The 27,283-nt window shown below is 43.6% G+C and overlaps 2 protein-coding genes across 2 annotated transcripts in view; both read left to right on the top strand.

Annotated features, from left to right (window-relative positions):
* The first annotated feature begins 1,509 nt into the window (after window positions 1-1,509).
* Window positions 1,510-5,276, top strand: LOC150052001 (protein Wfdc21-like). The gene is made up of 2 exons (XM_090351760.1): window positions 1,510-1,656; window positions 5,182-5,276. Exons 1-2 carry the CDS (start codon window positions 1,518-1,520, stop codon window positions 5,274-5,276), a joined length of 234 nt encoding a protein of 77 aa, XP_090207886.1. The 5' UTR covers window positions 1,510-1,517.
* A 2,382-nt stretch (window positions 5,277-7,658) lies between these two features.
* Heatr6 (HEAT repeat containing 6) overlaps window positions 7,659-27,283 on the top strand; it is a 32,080-nt gene continuing 12,455 nt past the window's right edge. The window contains exons 1-11 of the mRNA XM_090351229.1: window positions 7,659-7,895; window positions 10,020-10,127; window positions 12,414-12,554; window positions 14,738-14,853; window positions 16,248-16,362; window positions 18,848-18,949; window positions 19,823-19,951; window positions 21,078-21,382; window positions 21,984-22,161; window positions 24,548-24,754; window positions 25,762-25,861. Of these exons, the coding sequence (XP_090207355.1) occupies window positions 7,674-7,895; window positions 10,020-10,127; window positions 12,414-12,554; window positions 14,738-14,853; window positions 16,248-16,362; window positions 18,848-18,949; window positions 19,823-19,951; window positions 21,078-21,382; window positions 21,984-22,161; window positions 24,548-24,754; window positions 25,762-25,861 (1,723 nt within the window). The 5' untranslated portion in view covers window positions 7,659-7,673. The remainder of the gene's footprint in view (window positions 7,896-10,019; window positions 10,128-12,413; window positions 12,555-14,737; window positions 14,854-16,247; window positions 16,363-18,847; window positions 18,950-19,822; window positions 19,952-21,077; window positions 21,383-21,983; window positions 22,162-24,547; window positions 24,755-25,761; window positions 25,862-27,283) is intronic.

Below are 27,283 nucleotides of genomic sequence, written 5' to 3'. Positions count from 1 at the left end.
GAACTTAAAAGACCCTCCTATGAGTTCCCTGGAGGCCCATCTTCAGTCTCTGGTTCCCCAAATCTCTCTTACTCTTCCATTCTCTCTATCCTTGCCCATTAAGTCGAAAATTTCCACTCATTTCTCCCTCTACACACACACACACACACACACACACACACACACACAGCTTTCTGCATGGCCTATACCTATATCTCTTTGTCCCTTTAACAATTGTGTGCCTAGGGGCCGGGAGTTTGGCCTAGTGGTAGAGTGCTTGCCTAGCATGCACGAAGACCCGGGTTCGATTCCTTGGTACCACATACTTAGAAAAAGCCAGAAGTGGTGCTGAGGCTCAAGTGGTAGAGCTCTAGCCTTGAGAAAAATCCAAGGACAGTGCTCAGGCCCTGAGCTCAAGCCCAGGACTGGCAAAAAAAAAAAAAAGAATTGTGTGCCTAAAGGATCTCTGACTGATGGCATTTCAGGGACTGGTGGCATTTCAGAAACTAACAAGGCACAGCAGGGAGTGTCTGTTCCTGCAGCCTCAGGTTTAGGAGACAGACTCCTGAAATGTCCAACAGCCTTCTTCCATCTTCTGTGGGGGAGAGGGCGGGGTCCTCAAAGATGCTGTGAACTGGTGCTGCCGCTCTTATCAGCACACACCCCCTCATCCACATTAGTTATCGTTCAAGGTAGTTTCATGGTCAAAAGTCACGCATGCCTCCCCTTGGGGAAGAAGGCACCCACCCAAAACACAACCTCAAAACAACCCCACCCAAAACACAACCTCAAAACAACCCCAAAACACTCAAGTGCTGTGTGTATTTAGAAAAACCACTCCTCTGGGTTAGAAATCCCTCGGAGGAGGAAGTGAAATCTCATGCCTGGCCCTGTCGTGGCTATGGCTCACCCCTAGTTGCTTGATAAGGCTACAGCATAAGACACATCTCACGAGGCTTTCACAAGAAAATCCTCAGTTCAGGCTCTCAGAAATGAAGCTGGATAAGACAAATGGAATTCTACCCTCCCTTACCCCAAATCACATCTAGCATAGCACAGCACCTGCCCAGAGAGAAAAGGACGGAGCCAAACCACCTAGCTCCAGTTACCAGTATCAGATGATGGGAAACCACCTCAGCTAGCTCTCCCACTGCCCCTCCCTGCCTCAATTACAGGGTGACCGTCCTGAAGCAGGGAGGGGAGAAGTGAAAGAGCAGACCACACCCTTCCTACCTAGTGTCATTTCTCAGCTGTCACTTCTCAGGACATACTCCTTTGCGCCTAGCTCTCCTGGACCCAGAGTACACATTTAATAGATGTGTTGAATATGAGTAAATAAAAATGAATGAGTAGATCAAAGTGAGTGCTTCCCCCTCCCCCATTTCTAGATTTCCTGGATTTGAAGTCCTATTGGTTGATCAAAAGAGGGCGTTTCCTTGGTGGTATTACCCAGGTACATATGGCGTGTCTCCAGCAATGTGGGTTTCTGGGTGAGGCGTAGGCTTTCCCGGCCAGTCTCAGTGGGTGGAAGGGTATAAATGTGGCCCTCTTGTTTGTTTACCAACAACTCGAGCAGCATCATGAGGCTGGGAGGCTTCCTTCTCCTGCTGACCATCGTCAGCCTCAGCTTGGAGGTGCGGGAGCTTCAGGCTTCAGTGAGACCCCTGCAGCTTTTGGGTAAGTCCAGGAAGAAAGCATTGCCAGTCTTTTGTTTGAACAAGGAAACCAGAAATTATAGGATGTTGGGAATGGTGTGCTCAGGAAGAGGAGGGGAAGAAAGGAGAGAAGGAACTCTCCTTTCCTAGATGGCCTGCCCTGGGCATCAAAGCAGAGCTCTTTTTCTTCCGCCTCTGCCTTATCTTTCTTTTCCTCTCCAGCTGACCTATCTATTCCTTCCTTCCTGCCTCTCATCTGCTAGCATCTCCTTGAGTCAATAGGAAATAGTGTGTGTGCTCGTCCTGGAGTTCGAACTCAGGGCTTCATGCTCTTGCTTGGTTGTCTTTGTTGTTGTTGTTTTGTTTTTCAATCAAGACTGGAGCTCTACTACCGAGCAACACCTCCATTCCATTCTTTTGCTGGCTAATGGGAGATGAGTCTTTTGGATTGGTCTGCCTGGGCTGTCTTTGAACTGTGCAACCTTCAGATCTCAGCCTTCTGAGTAGCTGGGATGACAGGTGTGGGCCACTCGTGCCCAGGCAGAGAAGCTTTCTTGATCATGGTAAGTATGACTCATAGCAATCTCTAATGTTCCATTTACCGTCAGCATTCTCATAAGCATCTTTTTTTTTTCTTTTTGCCAGTCCTGGGGCTTGAAGTCAGGGCCTGGGCACTGTCCTTGGGCTTTCTGAAGGCTACTGATCTACCACTGGAGCCACAGCACCACTTCTGGCCTTTTCTGAATACGTGGTACCGAGGAATCAAACCCAGGGTTTCATGCATGCTAGGCAAGCACTCTACTACTAGGCCATGCTCCTGGCCCAGGAATTTTCTTTTCTTTTCTTTTTTTTTTTAAATTAAGTTGTTCCACAAAGAGGTTACAATTCCATAAGTCAGATTAGTAGTTCAATGCATCCTTGAAAATCCTTTAAGTAGTTGTACAGAGGAGTTGCCATTCAACAAAGCACTTTATGACTACAGTGTGCCTGGATCAATGTCACCCTTTCAACACTCTCACACATTCCTCCCAACACACCTGGTACAATGAATCCAGATCCCAGTCACCCTTCCCAGCATTCCCCACTTTTGTCCCACCCTCCAATACCTTCCCCTAAATATGTTTCCACTTCTTGGTATTCATTAGTTGCTAAGAGGAGTTGTATCACGGGACTCTTCTCTGAAGCATACCACCCTCAGAAGAATCTTGTTCAGCCTCTGCTTTTCGGCCCCTGTAACTGTTCCTCAGCTCTCAAAGTGGCCACAGTCTACTTCCTGCCCGTCCTAACACTCCTGGAGTGTCTCTCCAGGTCCAGTCTCCTGACTCTAACTCAGTCTCTAACTGAGCAGCACTGGATACTGCCTGCCTCTCCTTCCATCTTCTAAATTCCTTCTCACCTGGATTGTGTTTCACTGCTTCGTTCTTTTTCCTAAATATTCCCGGATTCCACGTACTCTTCTGTCTCCTTTGCTCTCCTCCCCACCTCACTGAGCTGGTTGCCAAATACGGTCCATTTTTCGATGTCGTTGCACCTCTTCTGTCCTTCCTCCTTCCACGCAGGCTGTCTACCCCCTTCCATCATCCCTGTCCCCGCCCCCACCCCTAGCTTCAGCTCCCTAAGACTCTCCCAGCTCCTCTCTTCTTGCTTGTTGAATCTGGGTTCATTCGATGCCCTCATACCAGAATTATCCAACTGATCAGCAATCTTCTCCTTCTCTTGACTCATCAAACGAAATTTCAAGTCCACAGGCCCTGGTGATCTGCCTGCTCTCTGCAGCTGGCTCCCTGATTAGTCTTCCTGTTTAATTTCAGCTGTTCTTTCATATGTGCCTGGCCTTCTCTTGGCCAGAATAAGGTAAACAGGATGCAGAACTTTGTGCAAGCGTCTTATTAAACTTGGTACCGCAGCACCTCACAGTCTCTCTCCCTACCAGCTCTGGGACATTAGCCTCCCTCGTAAGTTTTTGCTAGTAATTCATTTCTCTTCTCACAGAACTCTACCTTCTGCCTAAAGAAGATTTCTGTATCTCCAGCTTTGCCTTTTCTGATAAATCTAATTGGAAATAGTGTGTTATCTCCCCTGAGCCCCTTGAATCCTCTGCATTTTCCTTTTTAAGGCTGCTTGAGAATTAATTGCTTTGTTTTTAGTGTTTGTTGTTTTTTCCACACTGGGGCTTGAACTCAGGGCCTGGACACTTTCTGCTCAAGGCTATCGCTCTGCCACTTGAACCACAGCACCACTTCCAGCTTTTTCTGCGTATGTGGTACCAAGGAATTGAACCCAGGGCTTTGTGCATGCTAGGCAAGCACTTTACCACTAGGCTATGCTCTGGGCCGTTTTTGGTGTTTTAAAGTAAAATCTTAGTCTCCATTGTTAGATTCTAAACAGATTGTCTTACATCTTTGTATTTCTGGAGTCATTTCTCCAATTTATATGTGGGAAGCAACCATACCAATCTTCCCCCCCCTCCCCCCCCCCCCCCTGTGGACTTGAACTCTGGGCCTGGGTGTTGTCCCTGAGCTCTTCAGCTCAAGACTACCAGCCTACCCCTTGATCCACAGCCCCACTTTTCATTTTCTAGTGATTTGATTGGAGATAAGAGTCTCACAGTCTTTGGTGCCCGGGCTGGCTTTGAACCGTGATCTTCTCCTGAGTAGTGTAAGCCACCATGCCTGGCTAACCAAACCAATCTTTTCCAAAGTCTTAAGTACATTTTAGACATCGCACCGACACCTTTCTCATTAAATGCCTCAGCTATCATTAAGCCACTATGATACCCAGTCTCTCTGTGCTTGGACTTGGGTCCTGCTTGTTCATACAGCCCCAGAGAGCCGCCTTTTGATTGGAGTTAACACAGGAAAAAGGACCACCATTTCATTCACTGAACCCATGGGTCCTGTTGTACAGATAAGGAAACAAAAGCTCGGGAAACCATAGAGAGAAAATCAGGTAAAGAAATGCCTGATAATAACTGAGGAAACGCATAGATGGAACAGTGAATGGTATTTTACTAAAAACTGGCATTGTAATCAGCTTTATAAATCTTCATTGGTTCTCAACACCGACTTTGAGGCTGGAAATTTAGGGGATCTCTCTACTCAGGTCAAGAGTGACTCCTTGAAGCTTGGAGTTGTGTTTTTTATATCAGGGATTTACTGTGGGACATGCAAGAAGGAGCTCAGGCCGAGGGGCCAGGCAGATCTGGATTGAATCCACTTCTGTCTTTACTGGAAGGCAAGCCACCTCTGCAATCCCAGTTACAGTACCAACAAATGGGACTAGGAAGAGTCAGTGGACAAGTGCTTTTAATGGCATCCCGTAAATAGAAACCTCCCCTTTTCTGCCCCATTCCCTGAAGGATGAAGAAACAAGGGAGTGGGGAGAGGACTTCTCAATCTCTAAAGTAGACTTTATTGAGATTATGTGAAAACAGTCTCTAACTTGAATAGATATGGAGCCTTCTTATTCTGCCAGTCATTATCTTGCATTTATGTTATACACTGTGATCCGGACCACAGCAGTTTTCACGTGGTCTGCTCTACCGTAGGTACCTGCATGGAGCTCTGTAGTGGTGACTGGGACTGTGGGCCAGGCGAGCAGTGTGTCAGCAACGGCTGTGGCCATGTCTGTGATACAGACTAAGGACAGGTAAAAACATGCGCCTTCCTGTTTTCCTCAGCCTTGTCTGGCTTTGACCCCATGGGACCTTCCTAAAAAGTCTACTGGTCTCCTTGTAGCCTCTCTCTCTTCTCCCCAAGAAAAAGGTTCATTCACTAAACATGTTTGGTGGTGTCCAAACCTTTAAAAAACATTTTCCTTGGCTAGCATATTCTGGGGAGAAATTATCTATCTATCTATCTATCTATCTATCTATCTATCTATCTATCTATCTATCTAATTTATTTACTTATTTTTTGCTGTGTGTGCTATAAATGGGGCTTGAGTTCAAGACCTGGATCTTGGCTCTGAACTGTTTCACTCAAGGCTAGTACTCTTGTCACTTGAGCCACATCTCTGTGGGCTTTTTGGTGATTAATTGGAGATCACTTCTCTGCCCTGGCTGGCTTCAAAGTGCCATCCAGTTCTCAGCGTCCTAAGTAACTAGTATTACAAGCACGAGCCCCACTGATGCCTGGCTTAAAAATAGGTTTGTTTTCAGTGAACACAAGATTTAAAAACTCATCTATAATTGCCCACTCGCAACTGATGTCTTAACACACTAGTGTCTATTTTTAAACAAATACAAGAATCTTGCATCTATTTTGACTTCTTAATTTCTTTTTTTTTTTTTTTTGCCTGTCCTGGGGCATGGACTCAGGTCCTGGGCATTGTCCCTGAACCTCTTTGTGCTAAAGAGCCACAGTACCACTTCTGGCTTTTTCTGAGTAGTTTATTGAAAATGAGTCTCATGGGAACTTTTCTGCCCAGGCTGGCTTCAAATGGCGATATTCAGATCTCAGCCTCCTGAGCAGCTAGGATCACAGGTGTGAGCCTCTGGTACCCAGATAATTATTTCATGTTTTAATTAAAAAGCTAGGAAAACAATTTTAAAATTGATGACTCTCTCACCCCTCCATCTTACTATTGTTACCAGCTCGACAGTCTACCATCCATGCTCTAGTATCCTCCATGAGTAGACATTTATTTCTTATTTTTAAATTTTTATTATTATAAAGGTAGTATACAGAAATTTTTATTTGTGATACTTTTAATGCTAAACAATATTAAATAGCAATAAATACGAAATCGAACTGGCTCTTGTTAAAGAGTATATGCTCATTTTAAGCCTTTAATGTATGTTGTCATTTTGATCCATGAGAATTCTTTTTTGTATAAAGGTATTTTGGAGGCCTCATATGATACTTTATTTTTGGTAGCCATTAATTGAAAAGGAATAAGCATAAAACCTACTCCAGCTCAAGTTTGACAATGAATTGTTGTATTAAATACAACGTATCAGGAGATACTTCAAAACCACATCAACGTTTTGCTGAGAAGTATTCCTTGTCGAGTCTATCTGCAGTACTTGGTGTTCAGGGTCCCCGTAGACTTCCAGAACTGGGACTACTGCTTCCCGGTTGTACGCTGTGGAGCCAGGGCCCCCGTGCAGCAGGTGTCTCATGTCAAGTTTTTGTGTTCAGTTCCCAGAGTTACCTTGAGAGCCTCTAATAGCAGCTTATCTCCTCCTCTAGCTTCCACTTGCAAAGATGTCACCAGAGCTCCTTGCCTGAGAAGACGGACGGAAGCAGGGGCACGCGCGCAGAGACCACGCGGAGCGGGCGGGAGGGGGGGAGGCGGGTCCCTGTCAATAAACCATCGCTGCAAACGCCTCCCCGCGGCTCGCGTTATTCGATTAGTTACGTAATGGCTTGCGTCTCAAGGGCAGCAGCACTGTGGAAGGCGTGAGAAGGCGTGGGGTCGGGGCCTCACCGGAGGAGGCTCGGCAGCACGAGCGTGTCTCGGAAGGACACCTGGCCCCGGCCCCTCCGCCCCTCACTCTCGATTCCTGGCGGCTCCCCACCACTACACCGAGCGTAGGAAGGGATTCAGCCGCGGCGGCGATGGGATGCCGAGGAAGACAACACGTGGCTCTTCGAGCACTTTCTGCGCGGCCGGACCCGCGTACTCCCCCGACGACCTTCGGGCCGGTCAGCCCCGCTACTTCGCTGTGACAACACCTGGGTGCGGGGGAAATAATCAGACGAGGAGCTCAGTTACCCTGCGTCCGAGGGGGGCCCGCAGCCCGGCTCCGCCTCCCGCCGCCACCGCGCCCTCGGGCGCCCCACACGGCGGTCCTGGGCCGCGCAGCTCCCGGCCACCGCGGCCTCCGGGCCCCCGCGCCCATCCAGAAACAAAACAAGCAGAACACTCGGTTTCCAGTCAGACTTACGAGAGTTCCCAAGCTAATTTCACGGCACGATCGTCCCACAAATCCCTCGGGCTGCCCTTCCGGCCATCGAAGGGACTTCCGGGAGGCGAGCGCAAAGCCCAGGGGTGCCCCGGAAGTGGTTCCCAGAGCCCTTTCCAGGAGGAGAAAACATGGCGGCGGTGCAGGTGGCCGGCTCGCTGCCGTGTGGGCAGCAGCCTCCTTTGTCGCCGCTGGAGCCGCCCGCTGAACCGAGCAGTGGGTTCCGCCGCTTGGCGGCCAGGCTGCGCGCCCTGCGTCCGGATGACAGTAGCTCCGCCCGCACTGAGATCCACTTGCTCTTCGATCAGCTCATCTCCGAGAACTACAGCGAAGGCGTCGGCGTCGATCCACTGGTAGGCGGCCTGGGCGGGAGGACGGGGCCCGCCCGCCTGCCTGACCCCGCCCTGTTTCCTCGAGCCCCGCCCATTGATCCTCGAGCCCCGCCCTCGCTCCGGCCCCGCCCACTGATCCTCGAGCCCCGCCCTCGCTCTGGCCCCGCCCATTGATCCTCGAGCCCCGCCCTCGCTCCGGCCCGACCACGCTTCGGCCCCGCCCACTGATCCTCGAGTCCCGCCCTCAGTCCGGCCCCGCCCTCGATCCGGCCCCGCCCATCGCTCCTGAGCCCCGTCCTCGCTCCGGCCCCGCCCATTGCTCCTAGAGCCCCGCCCTCGCTCCGGCCCCGCCCATTGCTCCTGAGCCCCGCCCTCTATACAACGGGGCCCCGCCCACCATCTCTTGAGCTCTGTCCTGCCCCAGGCCACTCCCCCACCCATCAACCCTCGGACCCCGCCCTCTACGATGGCCTGGACCTCGAGCCCCGCCCGCTGTCCTGGCCCCGCCCTCGACCCGTCTGTCCATCCCGCTCCCTGGGGCTGCCTTCCTTGGCACTGGAGCTGCGCCCCGCCTCTCTGCCCTGAACCCCATCCTTTGGCCCACCCGCTTGCCTCTCCTCACAGGGGAAGACTCAGTTTCCACCACCACCATCCCCCACCCACACCCACGTCCACACCCATAAATTCTAAGCTGTCTGGCTTGTCCTAGTGGCACCTGACAGAGTAAATAATCTGATCCGGGGGAGATCGTCAATGTATATTGGTAAACAGTTGAAGCAAGGAACAAAACAGTTCATACAGAACTGTTTCTTCATACATGAAGAAAAAAAGATCCACAAGAGTAATAGGGAACTGCACTGAGGGTGTGGCGGGAAAAGGGTGGTTTGTGCTTTGATATTTTTGAGGTAAAACATGTAGGCCTTTCCAGTTTTTGTTTTGTTTTGTTTTTGTGGGTCATGGGGCTTGAACTCGGCCTGGGCGCTGTCCCTGAGCTCCTCAGCTCAAGGCTACCACCTTATCCTTGAGCCAAGCTCCACTTCCCATTATCTAGTGATTAATTGGAGATAAGAGTCTTAGGTCCTTTTGTCCCTGGGCTGGCTTTGAACCTTGATCCTCAGATCTCAGCCTCCTGAGTAGCTAGGATTACAGTGCCCGGCCTTTCCAATCTTTTCTCCTGTCATTTTCTTCTTTGGGTCCTGTGTGCAGTCATTTAGAATTTGCTGTTCTTTAAGCACCTGTGGCTGTTTCATGACATCGCCAGGTCTTTACACATTTCATTCATTCCCATTATGTGAATTTACAATAGTGTTTTTGGTGCCCTGTCTGTCTGGCAAAGTTCTATTCATCCTTCACATCATTCCAGATTTTGCTAAAAAAAAAAAAATCACACCCATGTTGGGTGTGGTGGTGCAGAAAATTGTGATTTTGAGGCCTGCCAATTAAAGTTCATGAGACCTTATTGCAGAAACAAAAACAACAACTAAAAAGACCTGGGGATACTAATGTAGGGGTAGAGACCTTACCTAGCATGCACAAGGCCCTGAAATAGGTCATCCTAGCTCTTCACTGAGTTTGTATTTAATACTTTCAGCACTTAATTTTATTACTTGTACGCTTGTCTCTCATTCTTTGAGGTTCAGGAAAATGTTTCATCTCTGGAGCTGGTGTTCAGGACCTCATAGTCTGTAAAAATCAATGTATAAATGATGTGATTTGCAAATAGGTTCCTCTCTTTCTCTCTCAAATGTATTTTTCCTGCTTTTTTACATAAGATTAATATGTGTCATTTCTGATTTTCCCTATGCTGTTAAAAGTCTACTTTTTTATTTATTTATTTATTTTACTTCAGCATGCTGGAAACCTTTCTACGATTATTCACTTGTACTGTCTGTGCATGGTAGACGCTCTGGAACTTTTAACTTGAGAAAAATTCAATTATTTTCCTTCATTTTAGCACATTTTATTTGGAGGCTGCTGTTTTGTCTCCCTACCCAATCCTGTAATTTCCTGCCTCAATTTTCATTCGGATCACGTCTCCCATTAGAGGTGTGCTATTTGATTTTCCTTCTTGGCCAAGTAATGGGAGGTCTTCACTTGTCTTATATTACCATTGTTTTGTCTTTTTTTTCTTTTTTCTCTCAATAGGATGTCAGTGCTCTTCTTGTTCAGGCTTGCCGACTTGTGCCTCTTAATCAGAATCATCTTGTCAGCAAAGTGTCTCAGCTGATTCACCATTTGCTTAACACATTACAGGTAATCAGATTTATGTGACTTCAGGACTCATCATGAAATCTGAGAATAAGTACTTTTGAGATTCTGCACATGTGGAAAGTATTAGGCTTGTCTTTTAGATGCTAGAAAAAGCAAATGCCTTGGGCTAGGGTATAGCTCATAGTAGAGCTTTTGTGCCCCTGTATTCGATCCCCAGCAAAACATATACACATGCAAATGCCTTAAATAAGACTATATTAAAACAACTTCTGTTGGTGTTCACATCTGTAATCCTAGCTACTCAGGAGACAGACTTGGAGGACTATGATTCAAAGCCAACCTTATGTAGAGACTATCTCTAACTAACCAGCAAAACGTCAAGCTGGAGGCCTGTATTAAGTGGTAAAATGCCAGCCATGAGCTAACCAAACAAGCTTCAGACTCCTACATCGAGTGCAAGACCAGCTTCAGCTAGCCTTTCTCCTGTCCTAAGATGACTGTCTGAATTTAAGGCTCTTATTATTTACTTATTTTTTACTTTATGTTTTTTTATTTTTTGTGTTGGTTCTGGAGCTTGAGCTCACTGCCAGGATACTGTCTCTGAGCTTTTTGTGCTCTAGACTAGTGCTGTACCACTTGAGTAAAGCTTCACTTTCAGCTCTTTTTTTTTTTTCTGTTTTTTTGAGTGGGCAGTTAATTGGCAATAGGAATCTCATGGGCTGGCTTTGAACTACAATCCTCAGATCTCAGCCTCCTCAGTAGCCAGGACAGGTGTGAGCCACAAATGCCTGGCTTCTTATGGAAGACAGTTCAGCAAAGAACCATTTATTTTGTATCTCTTGTATTTAAGAGTAAGAAAACTTGCTGGGTGCCGTTGGATCACACAATCCTAGTTACTCTTATAGTCTGAGATCTGAGAATTGCTCATTGAAGCCAGTCTGAGAAGCAAATCCAAGAGACTTTGATCAGTGGTAAAAAGCTGGAAGTGGACATGTAGTTCAAGTGGTAAAGCTCCATCCACAAGGGAGTGAGAGTGCAAAGCCTGGAGTTCAAACCTCAGTAGTGGTACCAAAGAGAGAGAGAGAGAGAGAGAGAGACGGAGACCGAGACAGAAACAGAAAGAGACAGAGAAAACATGTCCCATAGATTCCCCAGCAGACTTCCCGAATAGACTGTTGGAGACATAAAATGAATACTTCACAACCAGTTTCTGAACAAGAGAATGAATGGTAAATCACTGGTTGGAAAAATAAAATGAGTACTTCTGATCCAGTTTCTGAGCAGGAGGATGAATGGTAAATCTGCTCAGTAAAATCAACTGGAGAGCTTGCCCTCCCCGGACAATTACTGTGTGCAGCCAGGATGCCTTCAGCCCATAACATTTGATATTTTGGCTTGGATAATTTGATATTTCTGGCATTGTAGGACATCCTTGTCTCTTTCTACAAGATGCCGGTAGCATCCTTCCGATTGGACAGTCAAAACTTTCCACAGACATTGCCAAAGGCTCCCAGGGAGCATTGTCTTCTGCTAATTAGGACCTGTGAGGCTTTCTGGGAGAAAGAAATGCCCAAAACAAACCCAGAACTCAGTCCTCGGGGAAGGTCACCACACCAGCAGCGTCTGCCACCTGAGAGGAGGCTGATTTTAAGGAAGTTTAGAATATTTCTGATGAATGTGAGATGACTTCAGATGTTTATCGTTTTCACATGTAATGTTTTGTATCACTGACAGAAAACTTCTTGATCGTTTGTGCTCTCTGTAGCCTATCCCCAACTTTCTGCCATTTGATGAATTTATTTCAAATGTTCATAAAACGATATTTAGGTTATTCTAATGTATCCTAAGATCATAAACTCCACATATGTCATCTTTTTCTTATGTTCCCCACCTATATTAGCGACTAGACAGGTGGCCTCTATAGACCCTGATTTCAGAGCACATTACGTTGTAGGTATTTTAAAGCTATATTCATTTACCGTGTATTCGTTGACAGATTAGTATGCATAAGGAAATTTAGTTGAATTAAGACATTTCAGTGTGTCGAGTATTAGATCTCTATTTACAGCTGTCAGTTTCTGGTTGCTTTGAGGAAAAGTTTGATTGACTTGGCCAGGTTCTGTTTTGAATGGAGAGACCAAAGGGGAAGAAGCGAGTGAGACCCTGGAGCAGGGAGAAGACCTCTGTCTTGGTCAGATTTTAGTTTATCATTTTGATGCACACAAAAATCATATATGTACACTCTACACAGCTTGAGTCAGGAAAGCATATCTGTTATAAAAGGGTGAAATGGTTTTGAAAGCTGAGTCGGCTCTTTTCCCTTTGTAGGTGATCGTTGATGAACAGAACTTGGATTTCTTGTTGGCATATACTATTTCAGCGATCCACCAGTGTAGTTCCTGGACACACATGAAAATTCTTCAAGCCCTGGCAGCTCTGGTGTACTGCAATGGCTCAAAATGTCAAAAGGTAATTGAAACTGTGTTCTGACTTGGCATTGAAAGGAGAGCAGCCCAGGATTTGGAGACAACAGACCTTGCTCAGGTTTTTATCTTGTCAGCAATTGGCTGAAAATAAGTAATGCTCATGAACCACGCTGAGCCTTGATTCCTCATGTGTTAGAGTTGCTCTTGAGGATGAATTAACAGAAGCTTTGCAGAGTGCTTGGCTTTCCCTCAATACGAACAATTATCGTCATCATCACCCGTCTTGTATACATTATTTTCTATCACTAGATCCATCCTGCAGTTTTTTGGCACGTTTTTGCATCCTGTCTAAAAGACTTACTTGAGGCTGGGAGTGTAGCCTAGTATGAGAGTGCTTGCCTAGCATGCATGACCCTGGGTTCGATTCCTTGGTACCACATACACAGAAAAGGCTGAATGTGATGCTGAGGCTCAAGTGGTAGAGCACTAGCCTTGAGAAAGCCCAAGGACAGTATCCAGGCCCTAAATTCAAGCCCCAGAACCGATTAAAAAAAAAAAAAAGCTTTACTAGTAGTTTTTATTTTATTGTTGGGATAATGTATAGAGGGGTTGCAGTTACATTCATCAGGAACTGGGTGAATTACTTCTCTCACAGTGATACCCCTTCTCATGTTTTTGTCCCCTTTCCCCCCTCCTTCCCCTTTGTTTGTGAGGAGTAGAGAAAAGCATAAAAAGTTTATTTGGTTTTTGAAAGGCACATATTTCCTACTTATCCACAAACTACTCAACAAACTTTAAAAAATACATAGCCCAAAAGAAAGACATTGGCAATAATACTCTTGGGCATTATTATTTGGCAGAAACTGGCCATAAATCCTATCGTGTAACATTTTCTTATTAATAGCTAATCTTCTGATATATGCGGTGTGTGTGTGTGTGTGTGTGTGTGTGTGTGTGTGTGTGTATTTCTCCCTCTCTCTCTCTCTCTCTCTCTCTCTCTCTCTCTCTCTCTCTCTCTCTCTCTCTCTCTCTCTCTCTCTTTCTCTCTCTCTCTCAAAAATAAAATCTTGGGCTGTGAGTGTCATCTAGTGTAGAGTGCTTGCCTAGCATGCATGAAGCCCTGGGTGTGATACTGTCAGTATCATCATACACAGAAAGAAGCCAGAGTGGCACTGTGGTTCAAGTGGCAAAATGTTATCCTTGAGCAAAAAGTGTCCAAGAACAGTGCCAAGCCCTGAGTTCAAGCCCCAGGATTGGCAAAAAAATGAAATCTTGGGCCAGGAGTTTGGCCTCGTAGTAGAGTGCTTGTCTAGCATGCACAAAGACACAGGTTCAATTCCTTGGTACCACATGCATAGAAAAAGCCAGAAGTGGTGTTGTGGCTCAAGTGGTAGAGCTCTAGCCTTGAGAAAGCCCAAGTGTAGTGCTAAGGCCCTGAGTTCAAGCCCTAGAACTGGCTAAAAATATAAAAGGTAAAATCTCATCAGGAGCCGGTAGCTCAAACCTGTAATCCTAGCAGCTCAGGAGGCTGAGATCTGAGGATTGTGATTCAAAGCCAGCTCAAGCACCAAAGTCCACGGGACTGATATCCCCAGTTAACCACCAGAAAACCAGAAGTGGTCTGTGGCTCAAGCGGGAGGGTGGTAGCCTTGAGCTGAAGAGCTCAGGGACAGCGCCCAGGACCAGAGTTCAAGTCCTGTGACCAACAAAAAGAATGAAGATAAAATCTGTTCAATGAATAGTATTTTTTCCCCCAGTCCTGGGGCTTGAACTCAGGACCTGGGCACTGTCCCTGAGTTTCTTTTTCTTTTCTTTTTTCTTTTTTTTGCCAGTCCTGGGCTTGATTTCAGGGACTGAGCGCTGTCCTTGGACTTTCTCAAGAGCTCTGCCACTTGAGCCTCAGCACCACTTCTGGCTGTTTTTCTATGTATGTGGTACCGAGGAATCGAACCCGGGTCTTCATGCATGCTAGGCAAGCACTCTACCACTAGGCCAAAACTCCCGGCCCCTATCCCTGAGTTTCTTTTGTTCAAGGCTGGTGCTCTACCACTTGAGCCATAGCACCGCTTCTGATTTTTTCTGTGTATGTGATATTGAGGAATTGAACCCAGCCAGGGCTTTGTGTATGCTAGGCAAGCACTCTACCACTAAGCCACATTTCCAGCCCTTTGAATAAGACTTTTCAAGAAGCTTTTATTAGGCTGACTTGCTGCTGTTTTGTTTTAGTACCTCCCAGACTTGCTAGGCAAGACTGGCCTCTTGACGAGGCTGAGTGACGAGGCTCAGTCCGATGCTGAAGTCAGGAGAGCTGCAGTGCATTGCATGGCAAACTTGTGTCTCAGGTACGTAGACCCCATTAGGTCCCCCAGTAGTAAGAAGATAAGACCACGCTTTGGCAGGCTCTTTGCAGGTTTCCCTGTCTGTCTGAAGCCACAGCCAATGTAGAAGAACAATCTCCTTTAAGTTAGGCATGATAACACATGCAGTTGTTCCTGTACTTAGGAGGCTAAGACACAAGGATCTCAAGCTGGAGTCTGGGTTACATAGAGGAGATGAGACTGTCTCAAAGACATAAAGAGGTTCACACCTGTAATCCCAGCTACTCAGGAGGCTGAGATCTGAGGATCGAGGTTCAAAGCCAACCTGGGCACTAAAGTCCATGAGACTCTTATCTCTAGCCACTAGAAAACGGGAAGTGGGGCTGTGGTTCAAGGGGTAGGGCGGTAGCCTTGAGCTGAAGAGTCGAGTTAAAAGCCCCATGACCGACAAAGTAAAAAAAAAAAAAGAAAGAAAGAAAGCAAATGAAGCCAGTCTGCCATAGGCAGTAGACAGGGAGTGGCACAAACTTGAATTTGCCTCTGCCTTCCATAAGGTTGTCCAGTGGTAAGGAAGCCAGGTTCAGTGGGGCAGTTCACAGCGTCCGTTAGCATTTCTAACCTCTCAGAACTGAAAAGCAGAACTAGAAAATCTTCCTCTTTAAGCTGGACACCAGTGGCTCACACCTGAAATCCTTGCTGCTCAGGAGGCTGAAGTCTAAGCTTGGCAGTTCAAAGCCAATCTGGGTAGGAAAAGACCACAAAACACTGATCTCCAGTTACCCACCAGAAAATTAGAAGTGGTGCTGTGGCTCAACGTGGTAGATAACTAGCCTTGAGTGAAAAAGCTTAGGGACAGTGCCCAGGCTCTGAGTTCAAGTCTCATGACCAACAACAACAAAATGTTTCTCTTTTTTCGTACTTCTTCCACTAGAAACTTCTTGGGCATCTCCCAATAAAAACCATTCTTATTTCTTCCTATTTAAGCCTGAGCCTGTATGTAACAGTAACTAATTAGCCAAAGTGTAGTTTTCCACAGAAAAGGGGTCGTTAGAGTATATCTCAACTTTATTAGTTTGTATTATTACGTTGAATTTTTTTTGTGTGTATGTCAGTCATGGAACTTGAACTCTGGACCTGAACTCTAGACCTGGGCATTGTTCCTGAGCTCTTCAGCTCAAGGCTACCACCCTACCCCTTGAACCACAGCACTACTTCCTATTTTCTGGTGATTAATTGGAGGTAAGAGTCTCACAGACTTTAGAGCCTGGGCTGTTGAACCTCAATCCTCAGATCTCAGTCTCCTGAGTAGCTAGGATTACAGGTGTGAGCCACTGTGCCCGGATATTATGTTGAATTCTTATTCTTCTGGAAATGCCATTTCAAAGGTGTTAGTTCAAAGTTTTCTGTGTGTGTTTTAGTGTGCCAGGACAGCCATATTTGGAGGAATCCTACCAAAATCTCTGTTTCCAAGCCTTCTTGACCACTTTACAGTCTCCAAAATCGTCTGACATGGATGATATAACATTTTGTCTGGTAGGTGGTATGAGATCTTATCAAATGTTACAGGCATATCTACAAGCAAACTAATAGAGGCTAATACCACACAGCTGAATTTCATTCATAAGTGAATTTGCTTGCCTCAGGTAGAATGTGTATAAGCCAAAAAGACTTCAGTCATATTTGATCTTTGGGTTAAAATGGCAAGAAAGTGCCTTTTATTCATTTGTTTTTAAGATGTTTTTAATAGACTAGGTTTTTGAGAAAGAAAAAAGCCTAGAGCCAGTTGACTCATGACTGTATTCCTGGCTACTTAAGAGGCTAAGATCTAAGACTAATCTGTGGTTTAAAGTCAACCTGGGCAGGAGAGTCCATGAGACTCTTAACTCCAATTCACTACCATTAAAAAAAAAAAAAAAAAAAAAAAAAAAGCCAGAAATGGAGCTGTGGCTTAAGTGAGAGAGTGCTAGCTTTGCAGAAAAGAGCTCAGGGACAGCCCCAGGTCCTGACTTTAAGCCCCAGGACTGGCACATAAGAAAAAAAGAAAAAAGGGAGGAAAAAGTCCACCTTAATTTTTTTTTTCCCTCCTGAGTATAAAAGCAATAGAGTTTTAGGTTAGTACCTGACTTTAAAACATAAAAGGAAAGAAACTGTATGTCAACAATATCTACAATATTTTATTTCTTTTGTTGTTGTTGTTTGTTTGTTTGCCAGTCCTGGGCTTGAGCTCAGGGCCTGAGCACTGTCCTTGGACTTTCTCAAGGCTAGAGCTCTACCATTTGAGCCTCAGCACCACTTCCAGCTTTTTCTATGTATGTGATATGGAGGAATTGAACCCGGGTCTTTGTGCATGCTAGGCAAGGACTCTACCACTAGGCCAGACTCCCAGCCCACTATTTTATTTCTTAAAAAAAAAAGTCTCAGACAGATGACAATTTCTTAACATTTTAAATCTTAAATGACATATTTTCAAACATTACAGATCTAAGATAGTGAAAAGCTCTTTTTTGGTTTCCTTCTGAGCGCTAACCATGGAAGACAATTCATTCTCAGTCCTTCAGATTATTTTTCTATGTATGAATGAACATATTCATTATTTTCGTGTGGAATCAGTTTGGCCGCTTTTTGGGGTTTTTATGAACTCAGTGTCTTGAAGACATCATTTCTATTAATACACCTTATGCTTTGTAACTGCTGCAGCTTGGCAAGTTATTTAACTTTTTGGTGCCTCCATATCCCACTTCATCATAGGATTCTTTTTTTAAAATTTTTATTGTTAAGGTGATATACAGAGGAGTTACCGCTGTAGAAGTAAGGTCAAAGTAAGGTCATGACATCATAGGACTCTTTTGAGGAGAATATGAAATAAGGCCTTAAAGTGTTTAACAAGGAATGGGAGGTGTAGCTTAAGTGGAAGAACACCAGCCTGGCAAGCAGGAGACCTAGAGTTCAAATCCCAGTACCATCGCCAAAAAAAGTGCATTTGAGAAGGATTTGTCATCATATAAAGAAAGGAGGCTTTCTGACTGTCTGCCTGTCTGTCTTTTTATTTATTTATTTGCCAGTCCTGGGCTTGAGCTCAGGGCCTGAGCACTGTCCTTGGACTTTCTCAAGGCTAGAGCTCTAACACTTGAGCCTCAGCACCACTTCCAGCTTTTTCTAAATATGTGGTACCGAGAAATCAAACCTGGGTCTTTGTGCATGCTAGGCAAGCACTCTACCACTAGGCCAGACTCCTGGCTCTGGCCCCTCTTCTTTGTAGAACAAAAGGTTGATCCATGGACAACCACATTTTATCTGCCCCCCCCCTTGCTTTTTTTTTTTTTTTTTTGCCAGTCCTGGGCTTGAGCTCAGGACCTAAGCACTGTCCTTGGACTTTCTCAAGGCTAGAGCTCTACCACTTGAGCCTCAGCACCACTTCTGGCTTTTTTCTATGTATGTGGTACCGAGGAATTGAACCCGGGTCTTCGTGCATGCTAGGCAAGCACTTTAACCACTAGGCCAAACTCCCGGCCCCCCCCCCTTGCTTTTTTTTTTTTTTTGCCAGTTCTAGGGCTTGAACTCAGGGCTTGGGCACACTGTCCTTGGATTTTCCTTAAGGCTAGCACTCTATCACTTGAGCCCCACTTCTGGCTTCTTTCCCTGTATGTGGTACCATGGAATTGAACCCAGGGCTTCCTGCATGCTAGGCAAGCACTCTACCACTAGGCTACACTCCTGGCCCTTTTGTTTTGTTTTGTTTGAAGTGCCGATCGTGCGGTTTGAACTCAAAGTCTGGGTGCTGTTCCTAAACTTTTGTATTCAAGACAAGCATTCTACCACTTAAGCCGCAGCTCTGTTTCCCCTTTTGGGGAGCTTAATTGGAGAAAAGAACCTTATGGACTTTCCTGCCCAAGCTGGCTTTGCACTGCGATCCTCAGCTCGCCAGCCTCTTGAGTATCCAGGGTTACAGGAGTGAACACCCCGTACCTGCCTTTTCACTTGTTCTGCCTTTTCACTTGTTCTTTTTCCCCTCCTCCAGTTGTTACAGAGTGCATTAAAAGGCATACAGTCACTCCTCAATGGAGGGAAGATGAAACTGACACAAACTGATGAACTTGGAGCTCTTTTAGCTGTGCTAAAGGTAAGTAGATTTTCCATTACACTCAGTGGATTTCCGGCTCCTTTCCCAGACGTGAGGATCACTTCATATCATTGTTCTAAGGCTAGAGTCAAGGTATTGAAATTTTATATGTGTGAGAGCCGACCAAATAAAATGCTCGTGGTCAAGCATATTGAAATCTCTTCTGTGGGGTCTCCAGTGAGGGGCTTGGTGTTCACCTCAAGTCAATGCCAAGGCTGATGAGCATGATTAAATTTTACTCTTTCCTTATGCCATTTCTCTTAATCCCAGAACAAATAGAGACAGAGACCTAGATCGGAAGATAGGTAGCAAAATAAAAGTGTAACTTGGTTTATAAGATGGATAAAATAACTGGATAAAAGGAATTGGGTACAATAGATAAATAAAAATAATAACTATACTAAACTCACCTAATGTGGCCAACCAGATCTAGCTAGAGTCCACATGAAATTAAGCTCTTTTTTAAATTCTTGAAAGTTCATTAAAGAGATTATTTTTCCTTCCTACTTTTATGATTTAGTAGGTTTTGTGTGTTGTGTGGAGGCCTCACTCTAGTTTAGGTTGATCTTGAACTTGCTATGTATCCCAGGCTGACCTCTAACTCACAATCCTGCCTTCAAGCCATAGTGCTGATTACAGGTGTGTTTTATCACACCTAGCCTTCCTCCTCTTTCTTTTTTTCAGTCCTGCTTGAATTCAGGGCCTTGCATTTGCTACACAACCTGTTCCATCACTGGTGCTATGCGTCTAGTCCTTTACTAGTCTCTTAAATGCTAAGGTTTGTGTTCTGATTGAGAACATGGAACATGCTAAGTAATCATGCTTTGTGATTTGTTTTGTGTGTGTGTGTGTGTGTGTTTGTGTTACTCTTAGAAAGCCATGTTTCATGGACTCCCTGGACTAAGCATAGAGATGCCCGCGGTGTTATACCCAACTCCACTCCCTCAGTATGATGGGCGACCACCTCAACAATCAGAATCTAGTACTGCTCGGCCATCTACGGTACATCTACTCTGTAGGGATTTAAGTGGTGGACTGTTTTGAATAGTCTGTGTATTTTCTATAATTTATACCACTACTATTCCCACTTTGAATTTCATTTCAGTTTAATATAGTTAACGCAGGAGCCTAATTTATGAGGCTGCTAAAAATACCAGTTAAAACACCTTATGCTTCTAAGTTGAGATCTAGGCAAGTAACAGCTATAAAAATGAGCATTAGCTTTACATCCAAGATCAAGCTTCCTCACCCCTAGACTTCTGAAGACCGAGAAGGATTAGCCAGTAAATAATTTCGGTCTCTGACACACTACCAATAGTACGAAAGCAGCATTGAGACCCTGGAAGCTGACGGGCATGGCTGTGTTGTAGTAAAGCTTCATGTACAGAAACGGGTCATGGGCCAGGCTACATTTGGCCTTCAGGCTGTATTTTAGCTGCTCTTCTATAAATCAGGAGACACTCTCCTATTAGTTAGCTCATCAGCACCAGACGTTAATCAAGACTTCTTAGCCTTTCCAAACAGCTGCCATCTCCCTCAGGTTTCTAAGAGCAAATCTGAAACTTGATTTTACCTCATATGTGCTACTGCATAGCTGCACAGCCCGAGGGCCATGCATTATGGGTGGTGGTTACTAGCTCCAGTACATGCCTTAGAAGGATCCCAGTTATCTTATTTGTAAGAACTAAGAAAATAGATACTTGAATTCTTTTCCCTCAGCCTTAATTTTCTTGTGAAATCTCTTCAGAAGGCTGAATGATTTTACTACCATTCGACTAACTAGTTTGTATTAACTTCGTACTCATAGATGAGGAAGGTCAAACTCGAACAAGTAACATATTTGCCAAGAGTCACTAAGGTAGAATTTAAACCCAAGCCACAAGTTTGTGTCCTGTCTCAGGACCTTGATTCCTTATTTCATACAGTCTCATGGTAGTCATGTAAATACTTAGCATTGTGCCTGAGACAAAAAATATCAAGGAGCACTTTTTTCTTGCCTCCTTTTCTTCTTCCATCTCCCTGTTGGGAACATATTTAGATCACTTGCCAAGGAGGAAAGTGCTAGGATTCAGTTAAAAATTATTTTGAAATAGTTATCATCTATGTCTTCCTTTGCTCCTAAAATCAGAATAAAAAGAAGAAACACAAAATGAAAGCAAAGAAAGCCCAACATGGAGATGAGGAAGAAGAAGAAGAAGAAGAAGAATCATCCAATGGAGAAATGGACGCAGCCTCAGGCAGCAGATCCGGCAGGGTGAACACAGGTGGTAGGGATTCTGTCTGTCCCTCTTCCCCGGCTTTGCCTGTAGATGGAAGTGGAGCCAGAGGGAGAGAGCACGTCTCCTCACCCTTCACTTCTTCCATTTGGAAAAGAATCAGTAGCAGTGAGTCGGACTATTCTGATGCGGAAGGAGGCATCCAGGGGAAAATGCGGTAGGAATATTTGATCATATTTTTATACCTGATATTCTAAGTTACATGTATTTTTATAACTGCTTAAAAACTGACTGCCAAGGGTGACTGAACTTGAAGATTTTTTTCAGTTGTGTGGGGCTTTGCATTACTTGGAATATGCTTTGCTGTCTTGATCTATGCATGTGAGAGAGAGAGAGAGACAGAGAGAGAGAGAGAGAGAGAGAGAGAGAGAGAGGGAGGGAGAGAGAGAGAGAGAGTCCTCCTCAGTGGAATGCCTGGTGTGGCCCTCGCATAAAGGCTGTGGTTTTTGTCTGCCTTAATACCATGTTATAGGGCAGGTAGCATAGCTCAAGTGTTTGAGCATTTATTTACCTAGCAAACACACAGCCCTGAGTTCAATCCCTAGTAACCCCCTAAACAAAAATTATTTCATAAGCAGATGGCCTCAACATGCTGATGATACTTTGAAAAATAACTTTTGAAAGGTCATGGTAATAGCTTTAGAAATTATTGATGGTGTTTAATTTCTCAATGTATAACTGAAATAAATAAATTTCATGCTTGTGTTTAAAAAGAAAACACTTAAGACCCTTTTTCTTCCTTATTTTGCTTGTAAAAGGTCCTATCAAGCCAAAGTTCGCCAAGGAGCACTAGCTTGTTTTCTTTCTACTATAAAATCGATAGAAAAGAAAGTTCTTTATGGGTACTGGTCCGCGTTTGTTCCTGACACACCTGAGCATGGAAGCCCACAGTCTGTGTCCTTAATGACACTGATATTAAAAGATCCTTCTCCAAAGGTAAGAATAGCTAGACTCTAAGAGCTATCAATTTACATGTCTTACTTTTTTTTCTCCTCTCTGCCCTATCAACAAACATTTCTGTGACAATCTAAAGTCAAAGCAAAAATAGAAAATCACTTTTCTGTTGTATTAGCTTTATTTTTTTTTTTCTGCCAGTCCTGGGGCTTGAACTCAGGGCCTGTGAGTACTGTCCTTGGGCTTTGTCAAGGCTAGAGCTCTACCACTTGAGCACGGCACCACTTCTGGCCTTTTCTATGTATGTGATACCAAGGAATCAAACCCAGATCTTTGTGTATGTTAAACAAACACTCTACCACTAGGACAAACTCCTGACCTGTATTAGCTTTAGACATGTTTTCATATCCAAGGAAGTAAAACTATACACTAGTAAAACTGAACACCCCAGGCATATGATTGCAGAGTCACCCAGCATTGCAAATAATCAGACAATAAAATACAATCAACAAGTAAGCTCTCCAGAGAGTTACGCCTTTTATGATTTGCCTGTGTATTTTGGCTTTGTGCTGTAAGTGCAGATCAGAATGGCAAACTATATTAAGTACTAATAAAAGAACAAATGAAGCAAGACTTGAACCAAAATAAATTAAATAAATAAAGTAAAAGTATAATGTTAGATGGCATCTAATTTCTATGTAGATTTTATACTGCTGCGTGGAAAAATAACAAATTTCAATCTGTGATAGAAATGGATGTTTCCCTCTTATGGTTCCACAGTTAATTGAGCTAAAATTATTTGACTTTTTGAACATCAGTTCATTCCTTTCCATAATTTGATTTTTAATTTTGTTTGGTTTGTGAGTCTTTGGGGTTGTGATTTTTCAATACCTTCTAAAGAAATTAAGTTTTAGCCTAATCACTGTCTTTTTCAATTCAGACCAGCCATCAGTCAGCGGTTGGCAAACAATGGCCTATAAACTAAGTCTAACCCACTATCTATTTTTGTATGACCTGTAGCAAGGAATGGCTTTTACACTTTTAAATGTTTTTTTAATTATAGAAAGAAGAATAAAATTCCATGACATGTAAGAAATACATGGAATGACATCATTGATGTCATTGTCTGTAAATAAAGTTTTGTTGGAACATAGCCATATTTATTCTTTCACATACTGTCTGAATCATTAGAACAGAATTGAGTATGACAGACACTCTGTAACTTGTAAACTCCAAAATGTAAACCATGTACTATCCCTTTGCAGATAGCTTCCCCTTCTGCTGGACCTTATGCTTTGCGTTTGTGGTATTGCTCTTCTCACATGCACAGGTTCCTAACGCAGACGGATTTCTCATCGAAGTGATTATGCTTAGTTCTTCAGATTTCATGAGTCTCTGTTCAGAGAAGAAATCTTTTTAGACTTGTCAGGACCCTCTCTGCAAAAGACTTGCAGAAGTGATTGATGACTTGGTGTTCAGTGATAATGTGGTTAAGGTTCTCTGGAAAACCATTTTCTTTCCAAATTCAATTGTGCCTCTTATTGAGTAAATACGTAGTGTAGATCCTTGAACTGTAATGTTGATTCTGTGAATCACGCCTAGAGTCCTAGCTACTCAGGAGGCTGAGATCTGAAGATCGTAGTTTGAAGCCAACCTGCGGCAGACTGTGTCTTAGGTGCTGTAGTTCAAGTGGTAGAGCACTAGCCTTGAGCAAAAGAAGCTTATGGTTGGTGCCCATGACTAACTAAAGAAAGAAATACAAATAAAAAATCTGACCCAAAGATTTTTAACTGGCATTTTTGAGTGAATTGGCTAAAGAAGATACAGTATTATTCAAACAGAATATTTAGCAGAATGTTCTCAGGAACTTTGATAGGAAATAGACAACTGTGATCTAAAAACATATTTTTTAGTTTGCTTTTAATCCTTAAATGATTCCCATAGTTAGGACTTAAAGGGTTAAGAAAACGAAGCAACAGGGGCTGGGAGTTTGGCCTAGTGGTAGAGTGCTTGCCTAGCACACATGAAGACCTGGGTTCGATTCTTTTGTACCACTTATATAGAAAAAGCCGGAAATGGTGCTGTGGCTCAAGTGGTAGAGTGCTATTCTTGAGAAAGACCAATGACAATGTTCAGGCCCTGAGTTCAAGCCCCAGGACTGACAAAAAAAAAAAAAGAAAGAAAACCAAGCAACAATTCAATTTAAGTTGTGTGTGTTTATGTGTGTGTTTTTGTTTTGTTTTTTTTTTAGTATGGGGCACAAATGGCTTAATTCTAGGCTGCATTCAGAACTTGATATATAATTCTATAGTCTTTATTCTTCTAATTAAGATGATTCTAATTATTTTGAAAATTGAATATATATGGGAAGAAGAGGATCTGTCTTCTGTTTTTTAACTCACTAGTAAAAATTATCCTGAAATTTCAGACTCGTGCCTGTGCTCTGCAAGTTTTATCTGCCATCTTGGAAAGCTCAAAGCAATTTCTTTCTGTTGCGGAAGACACCAGTGACCACCGAAGGGCTTTCACTCCCTTTTCTGTAATGATTGCTTCCAGCATTAAAGAGCTGCACAGATGTCTTTTGCTGGCTTTGGTAGCAGAGTCATCCTCTCAGACCCTAACTCGAATAATTAAGGTAAATATTCCAGGTTCCTGTGGGGTCCACAGAGGGTTTTTTTGTTTCGGTTTTATATAATATTTCACATAGTCCAAAAGTAACTCAATCTAAGAACATAATTAAGTAATAGTTTTATTAAAGATTCTATATTTAGAAACCAGTGCCTCTTGTCCGATCTAACCTATAATCTCTGTGTATCCACATGATTTATTAAAATACTTTTAATAGGGCTGGAAGTTTGGCCTAGTGGTAGAGTGCTTGCCTAGCATGCATAAGGACCCGGATTTGTTTCCTTAGTAGCACATACATAGAAAAAGCCAAGAAAGCCCAAGGACAGTGCTTAGGCCCTGAGTTCAAGCCCCAGGACTGGAAAAAAAAAATAAATAAAAATAAATCAAAACACTTTTAATAATACTTTATATAATAATACTTAATACTTTTGTGTTAAGGTACCATTGTATTAAATTTTAAACAAATACTATTTTTCCAAAGACAATAAAAGAAAAATACACTTTTTATTAAGCAGGAAAATCTTTTAAATTATATGTCTAAAATGTTGTATTTTTTTTTCTTTTTTTTTTTTTTTTTTTTGCCAGTCCTGGGCTTGAGCTCAGGGCCTGAGCACTGTCCTTGGACTTTCTCAAGGCTAGAGCTCTACCACTTGAGCCTCAGCACCACTTCCAGCTTTTTTCTATGTATGTGGTACCAAGGAATCAAACCCGGGTCTTCGTGCATGCTAGGCAAGCACTTTAACCACTAGGCCAAACTCCCAGCCTCCCTAAAATGTTGTATTTTTACTGGGCATTGGTTGCTTATTCCTGTAATTCTAGCTTTTCAAGAGGCTGAGGATTACAGTTCAAAGCCAGCCTGGGCAGAAAAGTCTGTGAGAATTTTTTTATCTCCAATAAACCACCAGAAAAAATGCAGCTGTTACTCAAAGTGATAGAGTGCTAGCCCCCCCCACCAAAAAAAGTTGTATTTATGCTTACTACCCAATGAACTTTTTTTTGTTGTTTGTTTTATAGTGCCTTGCAAATTTAGTATCAAATGCACCATATAACCGTCTGAAACTCAGCCTCCTGACCAAAGTCTGGAACCAGATAAAGCCTTACATTCGCCACAAAGGTTAGTAGTATTTTTTTTTAATCTAATTGCTTCTTTATACCAATCAAATGTAGACTATTACCCAATTTTCAAAAAGTATTCAAAGCATTTTTATAGCTCATAGAGATCTGTATTATTCTCAGCCTTTCAAGGGTGCCAATTTGAAAAGTTGGCAACTTTTGACTTCCAGACTCCCAACAGAAAGACATGAGCTAAAGAATTCATTGTGAAGTTTAATCTCTTCTGTGTTTCAGGACAGTGGTTAGAATGTAGCTTTACTATTAGGAGTGAGCCAAGTGGAAGTGGGTTCCCTTGAATGTATAATAATTACTACCTTTTGGACTGAGAGTTTGGCCTAGTGGTAGAGGGCTTGCCTAGCATGCACAAAGACCCGGGTGTGATTGCTCAGTACCACGTACATAGAAAATGCCAGAAGTGGTGCTGAGGCTCAAGTGGTAGAGCTCTAGCCTTGAGAAAGTCCAAGGACAGTGCTCAGGCCCTGAGCCCAAGCCCAGGACTGGCAAAAAAATATATAATAATAATTACTACCTTTTGGCATAGGTAGAGGATGGTTACGTACCATCCCATAGTACAAAATCTAGCTTCTTTAACATTATCTCCTCTAAATTTTAGAGAAACTCTTACTTCTTGTTATTCCCTGACTTATTCCCAAATACCTGCCTTTAGAATATTTGTTTCTTTTTATTTGCAAGCTTTCAGAGCAGATGACCTCTGCTGACTTGAGTTTTTCATTTAGAATTGTAGAACAGCAGAAAAGTGTGAATGTTTTCTTTGATGTCATGGGAGGCACTGGACCTGGAGTCAGTCTAAGAGTCTGTAGCCCAATTTTGTCTTTGCCATCTCCTAGCCATGACCAAAATTCTCTGGGCCAAAATTCCTTCTAATAGGAAGAATTACGTACTCTATAAGATTTTCATGAGATTCAATAGAGATACTGATAGGTAAATTCAAGTTGTATCCACTTCTTAGACCAGCATGTAATACAGGCAGATAAGATCTGCCTTAAGATCATTCATCGTATTAGTAGCAAAAATAGTACTTGAATATAGTGCCCCAAGTCTGACTCAGCCCCTTGCTCATTCTACCACACTTGCTTTTCTTGTATCTTTTTTTTTTTCTTTTTGTCAGTCGTGGGGCCTGGACTCTGGGCCTGGATGCTGTCCCCGAGCTCTTCAGCTCAAGGCTACCATCCTACCCCTTAAGTCTCAGCGCCACTTTGATTTTCTAGTGGTTAATGGGAGATAAGAGTCTCACAGACTTTACTTTAGTGGCTGGGCTGGCTTTGAACCGAGATCCTCAGATCTCAGTCTCCTGAGTAGCTAGAATTACAGGCGTAAGCCGCTGTGCCCAGCTTTACTTGTATCTTTAACTGAGGAGGAAAGGACCATGTCTCAAATCTCCTTTTCAAATTTTTTTTTTTGG

Source organism: Megascapheus bottae, chromosome 17 (assembly GCF_031878675.1).
Source record: "Megascapheus bottae isolate mThoBot1 chromosome 17, mThoBot2.hap1, whole genome shotgun sequence".
Lineage (NCBI taxonomy): Eukaryota > Metazoa > Chordata > Mammalia > Rodentia > Geomyidae > Megascapheus > Megascapheus bottae.
Note: the sequence above shows the minus strand (reverse complement) of the source record. Positions and strands in the feature narration are given on the sequence as shown.